Source organism: Triplophysa rosa, linkage group LG23 (assembly GCF_024868665.1).
Source record: "Triplophysa rosa linkage group LG23, Trosa_1v2, whole genome shotgun sequence".
In the NCBI taxonomy this organism is placed as follows: domain Eukaryota; kingdom Metazoa; phylum Chordata; class Actinopteri; order Cypriniformes; family Nemacheilidae; genus Triplophysa; species Triplophysa rosa.
The window spans coordinates 16,511,840-16,529,932 of NC_079912.1; the positions used below are offsets into that span (position 1 = coordinate 16,511,840).

General features: G+C 38.9%; 1 protein-coding gene across 9 annotated transcripts in view; it reads right to left on the reverse strand.

Annotated features, from left to right (window-relative positions):
- Positions 1-18,093, reverse strand: part of dip2ca (disco-interacting protein 2 homolog Ca) — a 100,161-nt gene that overhangs the window by 16,956 nt on the left and 65,112 nt on the right. For all 9 annotated transcript variants that reach the window (XM_057323153.1, XM_057323150.1, XM_057323151.1 and 6 more), the window contains 17 exons: positions 17,023-17,157; positions 15,648-15,767; positions 15,179-15,376; positions 13,253-13,344; positions 12,994-13,104; positions 11,215-11,338; positions 10,018-10,127; positions 8,636-8,738; positions 8,483-8,547; positions 8,300-8,393; positions 7,931-8,050; positions 5,769-5,883; positions 4,299-4,438; positions 3,994-4,130; positions 3,182-3,390; positions 688-802; positions 15-216 (listed from right to left, as the gene is read on the reverse strand). In XM_057323153.1, coding sequence (XP_057179136.1) covers positions 15-216; positions 688-802; positions 3,182-3,390; positions 3,994-4,130; positions 4,299-4,438; positions 5,769-5,883; positions 7,931-8,050; positions 8,300-8,393; positions 8,483-8,547; positions 8,636-8,738; positions 10,018-10,127; positions 11,215-11,338; positions 12,994-13,104; positions 13,253-13,344; positions 15,179-15,376; positions 15,648-15,767; positions 17,023-17,157 — 2,190 coding nt within the window. The remainder of the gene's footprint in view (positions 1-14; positions 217-687; positions 803-3,181; positions 3,391-3,993; positions 4,131-4,298; positions 4,439-5,768; positions 5,884-7,930; positions 8,051-8,299; positions 8,394-8,482; positions 8,548-8,635; positions 8,739-10,017; positions 10,128-11,214; positions 11,339-12,993; positions 13,105-13,252; positions 13,345-15,178; positions 15,377-15,647; positions 15,768-17,022; positions 17,158-18,093) is intronic.

An 18,093-nucleotide genomic window follows, 5' to 3' on the forward strand; every position in this document is an offset into this window, starting at 1 on the left:
TGCGGCAGACAGACCTGGCTGTTTCTGTCGGGGTTTGGGCAGGTTGGTGACGCAGGTGTGAGGGCACATTAGAACATTACAGGGGTGCAGGGAGCCTTCCAAAAACAGCTGCTTGGTCTCCGACAAGTGGATTCCTCCTAGAGGCGTCTTGGGAAGGGTGTTAGCGGGCACCAGAGCCAAGCAAAACACCCCCACATTGTGGATGCTGTCTATCGCCTGCAGAACGAAAAGTATTGGGTTGTCAGGTGAGGTTAAAAATAGACTTCAGAGCATCTGCAAGGAGCCGAGAAGAAGCTTCCAGTCGAGATCCGATGCGGGCGGTGACCTTTACCGGTGCCTCGGGGGGAACCGAATTACCAAACAGGAATTCAGGAAGCGGTGGGGAAAAATACCGTATTTGCAAGATTAATGACCTGCAACAAAGGACTGGAACGGAACCGTTTGGGTGTGTGACAGTAAAGGCCAGCTTTTGTGCCCGAGTGCACCTTGTTATTATAAGTACCCTTAGAAACTGCTGGCAGAAAGTACGCAGGTCAGCAGGAGCATAATCTGTACTTTTTGAATTTTGACTGGGGTTCCACAGCAATCAAGGTGACTCCCATTAGACTAGGTGGAAAAGTCAATCTTTAAGGGAGCGTGTCAAAAGGACAAATCCCCAGTAAGGGATCGTGTCAAAAGAACACATACCTGTAAAACACGACTCATCCACTGGAAGCTGTCTTCCTCTGTGGAGTCCGGCCTCTGCTCGGCCACCACCACAATTCTCTCGTCGTGCAGGACTGTGACGGAAAATACCGCTATCCTGAAGAATAGACATTTCTTTTAAAATCAACTTTTGATGTTACGTGGGAAACATTTACAGCTGCGAAAAAGTTACAGTTCAGTTTTTCTGAATTTACTATTTATAGTAGGGGTGTAACGATACGCGTATTCGTATTGAATCGTTCGGTACGAGGCTTTCGGTTCGGAACGCATTACAAACCGAACGGTTCGTTTGACTAATCCTAAAATAAAATAAAATTGCTTAAATTGTGTGAACTATGATATTCTCAGAGCGACTTCTCTCAACAAGGCAACCCAAACGGCGTAGAAGGCAACGTGCTGTCTGCCACGCCCACGCACCCACAAAGAAAAACACAATTACACTTAACCGTTACTCCAGTCAGGCATATTAGCGCGTAGCAATATGGCTAGTAACGTGAATGCGATTACCAGACCAGAAATAGAAGATCCTCCAAAAATCAACAGGTCTGGTTTTTGGGACCACTTTGGTTTCCCTGTAAATTATGAGGGGGGTGGCAAGAGAGTGGTGGATAAAAACACTACGGTATGTCGCATCTGCTACACGACAATAAGCTACATTAGCGGGAATACTTCAAACATGTCAACTCATTTACGCCGACATCACCCCAGTGTGTCAATAGCTGGCAATCGACGAAAACAAGGAGAAACACGCACGCTACAAACTATCCCCGCAGCATTTATGCAGGCATTTCCAACCGATTCGAACAAAGCAAAACAAATCACTGCGGCGATTGGTACATCTATAGCCGCGGATATGAGACAGTACTCTGTAGTAGAAAACGCGGGTTTTAAAAACATGCTTCATGTAATTGAGCCCCGCTACACTATTCCTTCACGAGGCCATTTCAGCAACAACGTAATTCCTGCTTTGTACAAAAAACAAAAGTCCAAATAGAGAATCAATTGGCCGAGGCACAAGCGGTTGCTCTGACAACGGACGGCCTCTGTAGTTACATGACTGGCCAAGTAAAAAACACAAATGTTAGACTTAAAAGTTTTATATTTTATTTTGATTATACAATTCCTTCAGTTCATCTTTCTGGAAAAACCTAAAAATGGAGTCAAAACAGATATAAAAATTGTTCTTTACTTTGTATTTGTGTCTGTCTACAACAAAATTACATTTCATTTTTTGGTTTTATATGCTGCTGAGAAAACACCACAGAAGATGGGTAAAAAAACATACTTTATGATGTTAGTTTTAATAAATAAAAATGTGAACAAAAATCAAGGAAATTTTTCTGGCATTTCTTCATTTTTGCTGTATCGAAAACGTACCGAACCGGGACACCACTATGCCGTATCGAACCGAACCGTGAATTTTGTGAACCGTTACACCCCTAATTTATAGGTATGTGTTTAGGTAAAATGATCATTTCAGTTTCATTTTGTGAACTACTAACAATATTTCTCCTAAATTTCAACTAAAAATATTGTTTCTATTTGCATTTATTGGAGAAACAGGTCAAAATAACAGTAAAAATTCTCTGTATATTTTAGAGCTCAAACACTGCTAAGAAAACAAGTTCATATTCACTTTTATTCAATACAACAGTAATATTTGTACATGTTTTTAGGAAGAGTTTAAAAAATGTTTTTTTATGCGATAACCTGGATTTTTATTACAGTTTTTGTGCGTTTTGTCATGCTGTCAGTCTTTTACATTGGTGTCGGATGACTTCATGTCACTCCTGAGGTTTGATTTTGTTCAAATTCAACAGACACTGGACTGGAATGGCCACAATACATCTAAAAATGCTGATTAAATGAAACTTTGGAATGGTTTTTTGGGGGGATTCACACAGAATAGTGTTTTTCCAGCAAAAGTGGTTTTATGAATTTATAGCTGTCATCACAGTGGTATAATTTTCCAGCTATTAAAAAACGAATACATATTTTTTTGTAAAGCAAACAAAATTGAAATACAGCATATTTCTACATGACATCTATAAAAATACACTGCGAAAATATTATAATAAAAAATATATATTTTGTAGTGGGGCTACAGATTTCTCAGTATGCTTGAGCAATGACCATTTTTAACCTGTTCATTAAAAGCAATTTGTGCATAATGAATCAGACTTCTCAATGTTAACCTTTAATTGTTACTATAACGCTTCTGATTCCTCACTCTTGTGCACAGCTCGGAGTAAACCACCTGACTGTACCGAGAACATTTCACTCACACAACTGCAAAACAACAAGGTTAATACAGCACACAGACACACACCTCCTCACGCCGGCCACAGCAGGTGTTAAATCTATTTAATTTACACTCTGCGTGTCCAAAGCAAACATGTTCACACGCTATAAATAGCAACCACCCCTTCATGACATAGAAGAATGTTTGTTTGTTTTTAAGGCGTTTCATCCTCACCTGCCCCTGTACACAAACTTCATGGGCTCCACTGCCAGCGCCGTGGCAACGATATCGTCCGCATTGTGTCTCCGCCCACTCACCACCATCAGACCATCCATCTTTCCGCATACAAAGACCAGCCCACCCGGGCCGATGAAGCCCAGCAGCCCCGTCCGAGTAAAGGGATGCTCGCTGATCGGAGCTCCAGAGCTGCTCATGGGGAACACCTAACATAACACAAAAGAACAAAAATGAGAACTAAACTAAATAAAAGGCCTAGTTTTTTTAACTACCATACAGTACTGTTTGTAAATCGAGGGTGTTTGTTTCAATCCACTTCATAGTTTATTGTTAACTGCTCTAGCACTGTCCCTTGCTCAAAATTATTCTAGTGCACTAAACATTTGCTCCATGGAAACTCAGAATGCACCATAAAAGCTTCACTTAAATTTTGGTTATCACAATTAAACAACAGTCAGTTCTGTTCCTTCAATCTGACAATACCAGACAATTTATTCGGGTGTATCAACTTTCTTCAAGAGAAAAACAAAGATAGTTTTAAATAATTGTTTGTGAATACTACTAAATACTACTAAACTTGTGTCATCTAGTTGTATCAGACTCTGTATAAACTGGCTTCTAGAAAATACCCGATACCGAACAATTTACCGATACCGAACAATTTTAGCGTAATTTACCCCAAAAGCCAACGCCAAGGACTTTGATGATCTGAACCTTTATAATCTGTCCGAGCAGAGGCCTGGAGAATTCTGGGTAAATGATTGCAATTAACTTCAGCCGAATCGATCTCGGGCTGATAGGACACAAACCTCAAAGGTGTTTTTTGTCATGCCCGACAGCCCGTAATACGACATTCCCGTGGCGATGGAACACACGCACAGCTCTCCGATCTCATCTGTTCGGCACAGCTGAGGAACTCCCTCTGGTTTGACCACACACATGAGAGCTGCACCGAGACAACATCAATAAACACATTACGCACTTTATGAAGCAGTCAACACAGAGAAACACACACATGGATGTTTTATTGCTTTGTCCTTTGATTAGAATTAGGAAAAACATTTGCATTAGATCCATCAGTTTTTATTGTATACGTGTTTGTACACGTGCGTACCTCCTGGCATGACGGTGCCCACATCCTGCACGGTCAGTACAGACAAGCGCTCCTCCGAATCCACTCGGATCACACCGTAGCTCAATCCCTGCATGGAGAGAACCCCTCGACCCGGTGGCTGGTTGCTGTCATCAGTGGGCCTAAATCAAGAGATAAAACACCGTCTCAGAGCTATATCACTAAGGGCTTTAAAAGCGTTATGGCATGACGGTTAAATCTAGATTTCCAGTGTGACTCTAATGCAGTGTGAAACCGAAAAATAAGCTGATTTGGTCCAACTCGTTTTGAGGGACAGCACTAAGCCCCGCCCCCAAGTGTATTGTAAACTCAGCTGTGCATTCTTAAAGGAACCCAAAAATAAAAATCCTGTCATCATTTTTTCTCCCTCATAATGTTCAAAACCCATTTATGACTGTTTTTGTTCTGTGCAACACAAAAGTTGATATTTTGAGAAACGTCTCAGTGGTTTTGTGTCCATACAATGGAAGTCAATGAGGGTCGACGTTGTTTGGTTACCAACATTCTTTAAAATATCTTCTTTTGTGTTCTGCACAAGAAAGAAAGTCATACAGGTTTAAAATGACATGAGGGTGAGTGAATTATTTTTGGGTGAACTATCCCTTTAAGATTTACGCCATATGTAATTATAATATGTGGACTACTATATATCCAATCATCTAAAACTCTGAAAGTGAGGTAATGCTTGAGATATATTAAATCCGTGAAGAAAAATTATTACCAGAATGAAAAACATTCTGTTGACCACATGGACCAACCCAAACCCATTAAAAATGTGTGTGGGAGTGAAAAACGAGCTTACTCTCGTTTGTTTTTTACATCTGCGAGCGACAAATAATATGATGTCATTTCCTTCATGACAAAAACAGCCCTAACTTATCGCTGCTCGGCTTTGGAACGACTTTTTCCTCCGACTTCACTGGATTGAGATGTTTTCATTAACGACACTAGACTAACAGAATGCTCTTTTATTAGACTTCGCTTTTTGTTCAGATTCATAAAGCTGTTCTCATCCATAAACCGTCACGAGAGAGAGAGCGGGTCTGTAAAAACGACCTGCAAACAGAGTTCAATCCTGTGGAATGAAAACCATATGCTCTGCATTCTGTCACCGGGTTCGATTCGGTCACAAAGCAAAGATGTCAGGACTAGTCAGAGCTATAATTACGGAGACGGCCTAAAAAAACATTATTTTCTTGTAAATGGTTTTGGAAAATTGCCTTGAACACATAGGCAGAATTCGCCAGAGCCCTCTAGTTGATCCATCGACTTCATTCAGGCGGTCTGACCGAGTGAAGCGTGCATATTTCCGTAACTGTTCGGATTTTTTGGGTTGACAACCCCAGGAAAGAAGGAACGAAAGTACAAAATGTTCTGGATAGGAGTGCGAGTCTGGTTATGAGGTGACCTTACGGGGTAAATGAGCGGTCAGTGTGTCAGCACACCACCCACCTCCTGATAGCCACAGTGAGGGCTTCGGCTGAGCTAGCACACGGACAGATGACTTCCGGCCGCAGACCTTTGCTCTGGAAGACATTGAGGAACGCATCACATGATGAGATGGACCCTGTGGAGGAACAGAGGGAACTTTACGTACCATGTCGTGCATTTTTAAAAGTATTACTCTGTAGGGTACAATGGGAACATTGGGTTTGAAATGTTTTCTTGCAATTTACCCAAAGTGTTCCTCTTGGTGCACAAGCTTTGCACTGTGAATCTTACAGCATGTCTACTATTATCTCAAATGAGAAAAGTGAATCATGATATAACCCATTTAGCGTACTTAACTTCTTGAATATTTTCATTTATTATCTTGCTGGCAGATATAGTATATATTAATCTTTACTATATCAAACTGGCATCTTTTTGGCATTTGTATGAAAGAGGAGGAGATGGAACGTTTTGTCCTTTTGTGTGTGTGTGTGTGTGTGTGTGTGTGTGTGTGTGTGTGTGTGTGTGTGTGTGTGTGTGCGCGCGGTATGTGACTTCCTATCCTTTCTTTGCAAACACAAGGGAAATGATTTCTGGGCATCATTTATACTGACTCATCAGTTCTGGATATATACTGTATATATATATATCTGTGTAAATTTATATGATATAATATGGTTTTCCAGGCTGCTTAGCATGTAAACAGCTGTGTTAACCTCAATTGGTTCCTGAGAGAGAGAGAGAGAGAGAGAGAGAGAGAGAGAGAGAGAGAAAGATCTGCACATTTATCTACACATACAGTGTGTTTTCTTCTGTTTAAAATGTAAGTTTTTATTTATATTTCAGATGATTATAGAAGTCTATTTTTATATTTGTAAATGGGGAGTTGACAAATATACCGTACATGTGTCCTATGGTAAAAATATATCTTTATTTTACATTAGTCATTTTTATATTTATAATTATTAGAGAGATTTGTCTTCATTGTTTCTTTTTTTATTTTAGCTGTCACACCATAGGACACATTTACAGTTTATTTGCCAACTACCCATATTTCACTATTTTATTATATTTTATACTTAAATAAAACTTCTGTTAAATTCCACCTTATTGTTGTTACTGTATTATAACATGTTTCTTGTTAAATGCATAATGCTTTGGCAATATTGTAAATACACTCAATCATGACAAAACTTTAAAGGGCTGTTAATAGCAATTAATCGCATCCAGAATAAAAGTTTGTGTTTACATAATATACGTCTGTGTTCTGTGCATAGTAATTTTGTATTTATAAACGCATACACGTACACATACATGTACATGTATATATCTTTAGGAAATATTTAGATGTATTTATTTATATTTACCAATACTTGATATTATATATTTTAAAAAATGGTTTTTTTCTTAAATATATGGACGTATGTGTTTTTAAATACGAAATGAATATGCACAGTACACAGACGGTACACAGAAGGGCTTTTCACACTTGAAATCGTTAACCCCGGGTTATTCTAAACCCCAGGTAAACAGAACCCTGGGTTATCTGTTTCACACTGCTGATAATTTAATAGGGGTTAAGAGATAACCCTGGGTATTCATAACCTGATGTTTCACACTGTACATGACTAATCCCTGGGTTAACATTCTTATTTGCATATTTGCGGTGTCAACAGTCATGATTGGATAAATACTGCAGCGTCAAATTGACTTAATAAAAATAGTGCGTGGTCCCTTTAAATAACCGAATACCTTGTTCTGCATCTGAGAAAAAATGATGCCTCGCAAATTCTTTTTGGCTGTTTTAAGCCTCCTAAGATGTTACTTACTCAAATAAATAAAAAAACCTCAAAAGAGTTTCTGTGACTGTGCACAGCTTATGAAATGAGGTAAGCGTTGTTCAGTTTTGATTGGGTGTCCGTTGCTAAGCATCTGGTCGTATCATTCTACACCTGCTTCGTTTCACACTGCACACGTTTGGCACCGCAATGCAGGGTTAACCCTGCAAAAGCGGTGCGAACGTTTCATAACCCCGGGTAAGATGCGGGGATAACACCGCTTCAAAAGTGTGACACATTCGTTTACCCAGGGTTAAAAACTGGGTTTAGAATCAAGATAACCCGGGGTTAAGCGCAGTGTGAAAAGACAGAGAGAGAGAGAGAGAGAGAAATAATTAAGCTCACATGGGTTGGATCCGTCTGCGATCACCAGCATGCGCAGAGACCCCAGGTTGATGTCCCTCTGATCTCGGTGAGCGACCAGAGCCCAGTGCATGTCTCTGGATTTCACACAGGCCACTTTAGCTACACACACACAAAATAAAAACACATTTATTATAAAAATAACAGGAACAGCCATCAGCTTGGACGCACACAAAAGCATATCACTGACACCACATCACATGTTACGGTGACTTAAGTTACAAAGTTCTCAAAGTATTCACAAACATCAAATTTGGTGTACTGTAAATAGTTTTTGTGATAATAAAAATATCATTATGTGAATATGATATACTGTGTATTGATTAGTGGTATTATCTCTAACTGACAGACCTTTATATTGACACACTTTCTGGATCCAGGACAGAGGATTGACCTTCATCAGGGAGTAGGGAATGCTGATCACATGCATCATGTTCATGACGCTCTGTGTGAAACAGGAAGTGACATATTAGACGGTTCCTTCTGCAACTTCAGATGTTTTGTTTACATTAATATTTTCAAGGGGTAACTTACTGTTAGGATGCCGTGCCACAAGCCCACATCCTTTTTAAAATCCAATACATTCACTATGATTTCAGCTGAAACGCAGAGGAAGCAGACCGTTTTACTATGTGATGTCACGATAAGGGACAAATCTGTGTACTAAAGTGTTTGTGCTAAATTCACCTTCTGTGTATCCACAAGACTGTGTCAGAGCTTGGCAATGTGTAAGAAGTGCGATCCGTGTCACCGTCACACCCAAAACACTCCCATCCTTACAGGTCTTGTACTGTAAACCATTACACACACAAAACATTAAATACATGTCAATTATTAACACAAATATCAACATATTACATAACTTACATGGCCAGTAATGCAATCTACTGTCATGGTGGATCTCATTCAAACTGTTAAGAATGTTTTCTGATTGTATTTTAACCCGAATCTAAATATAAGAATTATTGCTCAATAATGAAAAAATATATATATATTAATAACAAATGAAATATAATCTATATATATATATCCTAAAATGTATTCATTTAATTATTTAAAAATGAATTTTAATTCTGGACATTTTACTTTTGTTTTTATAATATTTTTTTAATTCCCATCATTCTTCCCATCAGTCTCATGTAATGCAACAAAAATGACTCCGACAAAATATTTGTTACTTAAATAAAAACCAGTATTAAATATTTCTAATATTTTAATAATATATCATTATTTTCTCACATTATAGTAAGGAGATTAAATGTTGCACATTATGAGCTTGAGAATTTAATAAGAAAATGTGCTTTGTCATATAACGATAAGTCATAATACAAAACTGCATGTTTCCGAAACCTAAAATACTGTATTTATTATATAATACTTATATATACTTTCTAAATAAATAAATGTATACTTTTATAAATAAATAAATGAGAAACTAAATAGAAATCTTATATATAATAATTAAAATCATTTTTATGTATAACCTGAACATGTTCTTGACAGGTTTTGTGAGAAGAACATTCACAGTATTGCAGCCTGCTATCGTGTGTACAGTAGAATGGAGGGCGAACGTCACCCCTGTGTCCCGGATACCCCTCACCCGGCCACTTTGCATAAACTCTCTTTATTTCTGGGATCTGTTGAGGAGCGTTGAGACTCACTCAAAACTGGTTCACTAACATGAGACCAGCCCATCTCCACCATCATCTCCTACACGAGTCCCGTTTCCCAATTAAACAAACATGAATCATTTATCGTCCATTATCCAGCGGCTCTCTAATGGAGAGCTGCAGGGCCTGCGTGCTGACAGGAAATATTGATTTGTGTGCCTGAGTAGGGCACGAGACATGCAATGTATCCACTAATCAGATATCATAAAACAATTAAAGTGGCTTGGGAGGGGCAATGTTTGAAAAAAAAAACAGTTTGTGCTTTTGGAGAAATTCATCTGGAGTATTTTGTGTACAGCATGTAAAGTGATTTGAATAAACTGATATTTCCATAACGGTCTTAATTTCATGGGTAGGATGTATTCAGGGGGAAAAAACAAAATTCCAAAAAGTCTTCACCTCTATGTAGGCTGTGTCATTATTTGCATCTTTGATGTGAGGGAACCAATCGCGTGGCGGCTTGGACAGGTGTTTGGATTCCGTGACAAACCAAAGCAGCTTCGGCCATCCTGATGGGTGGGTGGGACAGATAACACATAACATGAATATTCATACAGTCTATTAATATTCATACAGCTCAATGACTCAACCTTGACTATCATTACCATTAGAAGTGGTAATGAGCATTCAAAAGAATTACGGCGTCCAGCTAAATTACTGCTTGTGTCGGGCGGAGAGAAAGTCTGTCTTTTCCCCATCTCTGGCTAAATTAATATCCTCTTGAGGCTCTTAATCATTACAACAATATCGCAGACTCATTACTTCGACATTTTCTATTTATACCCCCTCTCATTTTACTGATGCCAAGACACGACCAAAAACGCTGACTCCTAGTAGTCTCGCTTAGATAACATAATAAAGTCCATTATTCTCTTAATTCTTTTTGCCGGTCCATACATAATGTCTAACTATTCAAAGTATCCATACACAACCTGATCTCAGACTGCATGCCCATGTCCTTTTTGACTGACCAATAAATATTGCACACAGACACAAAAAAAGGCACTCTAACACAAAAGCCAATATTTCTGTATATGTATTTATGCAACTCCATCCAGGAGTCGGCATGCAAAGTTTTGTATCAGTCTGTCTGGAATTGAAGTTTTGAAAGATGTAGACGGTACTTAGTTGGTAAATCAATGGTTTTGATGATGAAATAGTCAGCAGGATCTTTGCAAGGTGATCAGACTTTTTCTTGGCGGTACTGGTAACAAACAAACTTCATATGAGTAAAATTATAATGTATTACCTGTTGTTACAATTATTCATAAGACATTTCGATGCATTATAAGGTGCATTACAAGGCATAATTAAAACATTAAACTACTTTTTTAATGCATTATACATATATGCTTTAAGTAAAGTGTTACCGGGTTCTTCTATTTTCTGTTTTTCCTTTTGGTATCAAATGTTTCCGATAAACCGTCCTTAAATAGCATTTTTTTTAAAGCACAACTCTGATTGGTCACTTTACATGTCAGTTAAACAGTCTCTTGCTGTGGGCGGTTCTTCACTGGAATAAGTAAAAATTGGGGCTGCATGAGATTATAGACTTCCGTAGATCACTTAAACAGAGTCCTGCGTTAACAGACTGACCTTTGAACTGTGGAATTTCCCCGGTGGGTCCCTTTGGAAGGCCTTTGTGGCAGGCGTCACTGGTCAGACCCACAGTTACCCCACAGCTGCCCAGAAGAAAGCCGATCTGTTGACTGCCTGCATCCTAATACACACACACACACACACAGAGAGAAAACTCAGCGAACATCCATCATCAGTACAGCAGAAAAATATACTGCAGGCTTCTGACACTCAACTTATTATAAACACCACACCGAGAAATGATGCTTACTCATAAGACCATAGTGTGAATAACTCCTTCACGAGTGTCAAAATCACCTCTTTCTTAGAAATGTCAATTTCCCATTTTAAACCATATCAGGGAAATACCAAAACTACTTACTTTCATTAACAACAAAGTACCAAGGTTTTACGTTCTTTGGACATATGCAATGGTAATGTACAATAGTAACACCATGACAATATTTAAAATATCTTTAAGTACCAGTACCACAGTATACAGTATAGTATATCAAAGAACATTATATACATTGCAACCATTCTGCACCACAAGCATTAAATAAAAAGAAAAGAAAACTCAAAATGTATTACCACAACTTATCTGGGGAGTGTACCATGGTAATACCATTATACCCTTAGAAGTCACCATAAAATCAAAACTGACTTTTTTTTTAAATATAGCATCATTTCTTATAAATAATGAATCTGTGCAGGTCTATTTTTAATTCATTTTAAATCTTTAACCTTCCCCTCCAAACAACATCTTTTCTCTTCATGACATATGTCTCGGCTTTGGGGGTCGAACTTCCAACGATCCAATCAATTCCCAAAGAACAAAATCAAGCCCCGCCCTACATTTTCCTCACTCCAGAAGCCTAACACTCAGATATACGTCAATATTCGAAAACAAAAACACCACCACAACTTCCGTTTCATTCGAACTTTAAAGGTTAAACCACATTCAGTATCTGTACACTGATAGCACTTTTTGTGCAGTTGGGCTATAAAGTCAAAAATGCAGAAAAACACCCAGGTGCTTCTGAACTGGACAGACGTTTAATGGTTTCTGGGGTTCTCGGTATGCAGAGGAAGCCAGAGAGTGTTCTGCCAGTTTCCAGGTCTTTTCCTGGAATTTCTGAGGTGAAGATGGATCTGGCCGATCCTTGCCAAAGCTCCGCCTCACTTTCTACCACTAAAAATTCAACATACATTCATCTGCCACAAGCTCTGCTCTGATTTGTTTAGCCTGACATTTAGAAAAGATAAAGCATCTTAAAATAGACTACAATATTTACAAGCCGTTCAGAAGTTTCCACAAGGCCTTTGGATATGCTTTACCATTTGACATGAATAATAAATACATTTAATATCTTGCTGCTTTAAAGATTGTCAAGTTGGCGCTTGACATCAGCAGTAGAGGATTTGTGAAAGGCACTATGTTGTTGAAGTGATAGTTTACAAACCTGTGTGACTTTCTTTCTTCTACAGAAACACAAAAGAAGATATTTTGAAGAATGTTGGTAACCAAACAACACCGGCCCCCATCGACTGCCGTCGTATGGACAAAAAAACACATTTCTCAAAATATCTTATTTGTGTTACACAGAAGAAAGAATCATATACAGGTTTTTAAACAACATGACAACGTTTTATTTTTGGGTGAGTTATCCCTTTAAATACCAAAAATCATAGAAATCTCTTCAATAGCAAATTCATAGCAAATCATTCAAGTTTTCCATACACGCAGTTCAGGGCGGCCATCTATCATATATTGTCACGGTATATTTAGATTCTCACCTTTCTGGTAAGTGGCACTTCAATGGGTACGGGCACCACCTCTGCCAGCAGACAGCCATAGAAGGCGACCATAAAGGCGGCTGGATCGTTGTTGGGGAACACAAGCGCCACCTGCTCATAGAATGATAAGAGACGCTTGTGGAATGCTGTCGATTAACACTGACAGTAATTCTGACACGTCCCTCAATTTGCGAAAGTTGTGTATAGAACTACACTTCATATTGTAAAATATGAAGGTTCTGGTCATGAGCAAACTCACCCGGTCTCCCGGCCGGAGCATGGGCTCCTGCTTGGTGCCCAGTTTGTGGAGAATGTTGTAGGCTACTTTCATGCTCCGAGACCAAAGTTTCCCTGTGTGGAATAAAAAAATACTATATAGGTATCTTTAAATAAGATCTTATGTTCATGTCAGTCAATCAAGTAAACCTGCATTGTAAAAGTAATATTCACAAGGAAAAGATTTAAGAAAAACAAAAACAACACCTCAACAAAGTTATCGAAGTTCAGGCAAAGAGAAAATATTCATTCAGTTTTATTGACTCCTAAGCATCTTTGCGAGTCACACGCAGGCATTTCATTATTGGATATTCTGTGTCCTGCTGAATGTTTGACCTGACATTATCAGTATTTAACTCTCGAGTATGAAGCCCCACTGAGGGCAGAAGGGTGCGCACGAGATGCGTTCAGTGTGAAGTTAATTACTCTTCTGATTGGTAACCTGGGTAAGGGTTTTTAACCAGCTGACGCGGAGGCGGATGTTCCCGTTGGTTCTGAAACAACCACCGCCATTTATTTTCAGGAGATGTTTTGGATCACACAGCATGTTCACAGATCAGTGAGGAGGGAAAGAGACCTGGTTGTGTGTGTTGGTCTGGGCTTTAGCGTTCCTGATGAGTCAACTGTGTCTGCCTGTATGTGTGTGTGATGCTCAGGCGTCATTGACAGCTTGATGATCATTTTCACTCTCCGGAGAAAAGAAGAGAAGGAGAAATAATTAACCAACCACTACAACATACACACAGCAAACCCTTCTACGCATTCTCACCCATGAAGTCTCACCAGCAAGTCGGTTCAATGAGAAATCCGATTACATGCTGGAACCACACGCACACACACACACACACACACACACGCACACACTGCACTACACTAAACAAGCCTTGCAATGACCTGCCTCTCACAAGTAAACTTTGCCAAATAAAACAAGACAAACAAGAGTATTTTTGTTAGTATGAGGAACACAGATATACATTATTAGTATATACAGTAGCCTTAAATAGACAACTGCAGTTATATACAGCTACACTACCATAACGCTGTACTTATGTAAGAGTAATGGGAAGACTGCAGTTATACATGGCTATATTACTGTATAGCTGTAGTTAGTCAGAAACAAATGTATAGTACAATGCAATGCAAGTCGCTTTGGATAAAAGCGTCTGCTAAATGCATAAATGTAAAATGTAAATGATATAAGAGTATATAATAGAAAGACTGTATATGGCTATATTACTGTATAGCTGTAGTTATATAAGAATAAATAATAAAAGACTAGAGGTATATATGAAAATATAATAGAAAGACGGTATATGGCTATATTACTGTATAGCTGCCGTTATATAAGAGTAAATAATAGAAAGACTGTATACGGCTATATTACTGTATAGCTGTAGTTATATAAGAGTACATCATACAAATACAGCCATAACATATATAAAAGTATAATAATGGAAAGACTGTATATGGCTATATTACTGTGTAGCTGTAGTTATATAAGAAAAAATAATAAAAGACTAGAGGTATATAAGAATATATAATTGATAGACGGTATACGGCTATATTTCTGTATAGCTGCCGTTATATAAGAGTATATAATAGAAAGACTGTATACGCCTATATTACTGTATAGCTGTAGTTATATAAAAGTAAATAATAAAAGACTGCAGAAATATAAGGGTATATAATCGAAAGACTGTACAGGTATATGGCTATATTACTGTATAGCTGTAGTTATATAAGAGTACATCATACAAATACAGCAGTTATATATAAAAGTATAATAATGGATAGACTGTATATGGCTATATTACTGTAAAGCTGTCGTTTTTTAAGAATATAATAGAAAGACTGCAGTTGCTGTACTGTATATATGGCTTTATTACTGAACGGCTGTAGTTAGATATACCGTAGGTAAGGACGTATAGGGGTTTGCCATTGGTGTCCATGGTGGTCAGGCAAGGTGCTTTGGGCGAGATGGTCCCCCAACGTTGCAGCGCAGCTTCCAAAGATGGCGGCCAATTAGTGACCACTCCCAGTGGCTCCCCTCGACTGGTGACCATCTGAGCGCCCTCCGGCCGCGGCTGGTTAGGGTCAGGCTGCTGGACTGAATGATGCAAGTAAAAAGAGGGAAACGCATTCAATATAGATGCAAAGAATCATCTTTATAGCTATTTACATTGGGAGGCCGACTCGTTGTTGTGAGTCATTCGTGTTGTAGAACAATTACTTTTTGATACCATTTGGCTATTGGTGCCAACATTAATCAAAGAACTGGATGATGATGATAATTCAGGCGAGCATTGTATAAATCAGTGTTTCGAAGAGCTTATAGCATCAGCCCTCTGCAAAAGTGCATGATGGAGTCAGACACGTACCTTCTAGGAGCTCCTCGAAATCATCAACGAAAAACTCTCGGAGCGGTGGTCGCCTGGGCTGCTTCAGCGTGTTCACAAGCTGCTGGATTTTGGCCGAAACGCGACTGCTCACAGGAACGCCTGTGGAGCGCAAACACCACGTGAATCCACAAAAACACACAGAACCCCTAAAAACAAATGTTATCTTTCATATACAGACCCTATCACAAAGACCAAGGTGGTCATCTACTGTACCTGAGCTGACATATAAACGCACACACACTCTTGGGTTCAAAGCATTGGCCTTAAACTGATTAGACAGATGGCCGAATGCACACAATGAAGATGTTTCTACACCCTGCTGTTATGTTTACTTCCTCATTCAACACCTCAATTTCCATCTCGGCCCTAACAAATCAATTTTACAAACATTATTGATTAATGCCTCTGACAGATGCAGTAGAAGTCGGCCTTCAGGGGCGTCCCCAAGAGATCAAATTAAAGCGCAATAATATGAGAGTGGGATCAATGCCCTCAATCACAGCTTCATCACACAAGACCCATCAACACAGATATCAGTTCTGAGTCCTGCGGCGTGAGCTGTTTATCTTCTGAGCCGTTGCGCTGGGGAATATTAAACTCAAACAACACGCACCGGGTTTTCTTGGCCTGGAAACTTAATAACGTACTCACAAATTAGGCTGTCACAATACCAGATTTTCACTACATGATTATCATGGGCAAAATAATTCACAAGAATGATATTATTGCAATATTTTGTGTAGACTCTACAGTACTCTTGTGCTCTCGTTTTATTTTTATATGGGCAATTTCATGCTAATTTCAACCTTGCCATGCGGAAATAAATATTTTACCAACAGGTTTAACCATATGGATGGCTCAGATGTCAATATTTAGTGGCTTAAATACCCATGTGAGGTCTCTACTAAAGTTTTTAGGGCATTTTTTTTCACAGTTAAAGCATTATTTTCCATAGTCAGGTTAGTTCCAATTACAGATTTTCTGAATTTCAGACATCCCGAAAAAACGTACACACCAACATTTTAGCTACTTATCCAGTCTGAGCCAAACCACAGATTTTCATGTTTTTTTATATATTAAAAGATGATCATTTTTGCTATAAACTAACTATATGCACAGCTCTAACAGAAGCAAAGCCTAATAAATATAATATATAATTTACGCTATTTAACTTGTGGTTTTGATTCCCAGGAAACACATACTAATAAAAAGGTATTCGCACCAAGTCATTTTGGATTAAAGTGTCTCACAAACACAAATGTATCATTTACATTTTCACCTATATTTTTCTATACTTGTGAACCAAATATAGTATAGCTAAATAAACCTAATCGCAAAAACACGGTGTCCTTACCATCTCCAGTCTCCATCAGTTCAGCGTTGCCATATTTGGGCGTGGTTCTGGGCACGGTGGACACCTGCGCCCTCGCCACCTGAACGGGATGTTCTGAGGTGTAAGTGGTGACGTCTGGAGGAGCCGAATGATTCTCTGGGTTTGGGAAGATGAGGAGAGGTGGTTCATTCTAGCCTCTGATAACTAATCGACACACCGTTAACAATTTCAACAAGAAGGACAAAGGGAGGAATCAGACAGGAAGTGGTTTTGAGGAAAACATGCAACACGAGGAAACAAAAGACACAGAGGGAGCTTTTTCTTCCTCTCTGTAATTACACTTTGTTACTTCCACCCGGCGAGTCCTCTGGGGTTCTCGCTCGACGTTTTCCCTCCCTCTCCGATCATAAATCCTCAGCTGTCTGTAGCCTCGTTCTCTATCTCATCAGAACCGCCTAAATTAATGTCGCTCCTGAAACGTCTCTTTCACATTCTGTGCCTTTGGCTGGCGCATATTACCATTATGATGTTCCTGTGAAGATGATTCTGTGGACCGTCGACTAAATAAATGTCAAATACCGTTCTTTTGTATTGTCACAAATGGCAAATGTCGGCGGGTGAGCCATTCTCTAAAAGCTCATAAAGTGACACAAGTTTCCTTCCATTACATCTTTTGCTCCAATCGAGCGCTCCGAGAGAAATAACCGGCCGTGTGTAATTTCGACTCGGGGAATGAGAAGAATGCCAATGAGGGGACTCGATTTCTCCTCTACCACAAAACACCTAAAATGGCCGTAACAGAAACATCAGAAACGTCCGTCGTGATCAAGGACGACACAGTCAAAGGCTTTCAGCTGCATAGCTTTAGTTGAGCATCAATGGTTTTCAATGGAATAAAACTTTACGCTGACTAACCCCAGGAGCTTTCCTGACTGATATAATTCATTGATAACAAAACTAGATTATTACAGCAGAGTATTTCAACGCTACACTTCATATAAAAGAGAATTAGTTATAAATGCAACTGAAGGATTCTTTTTTATTTCTACGACGAAAAGTTTTAGTCACTTTTATTTTAATTCAATTTAATTT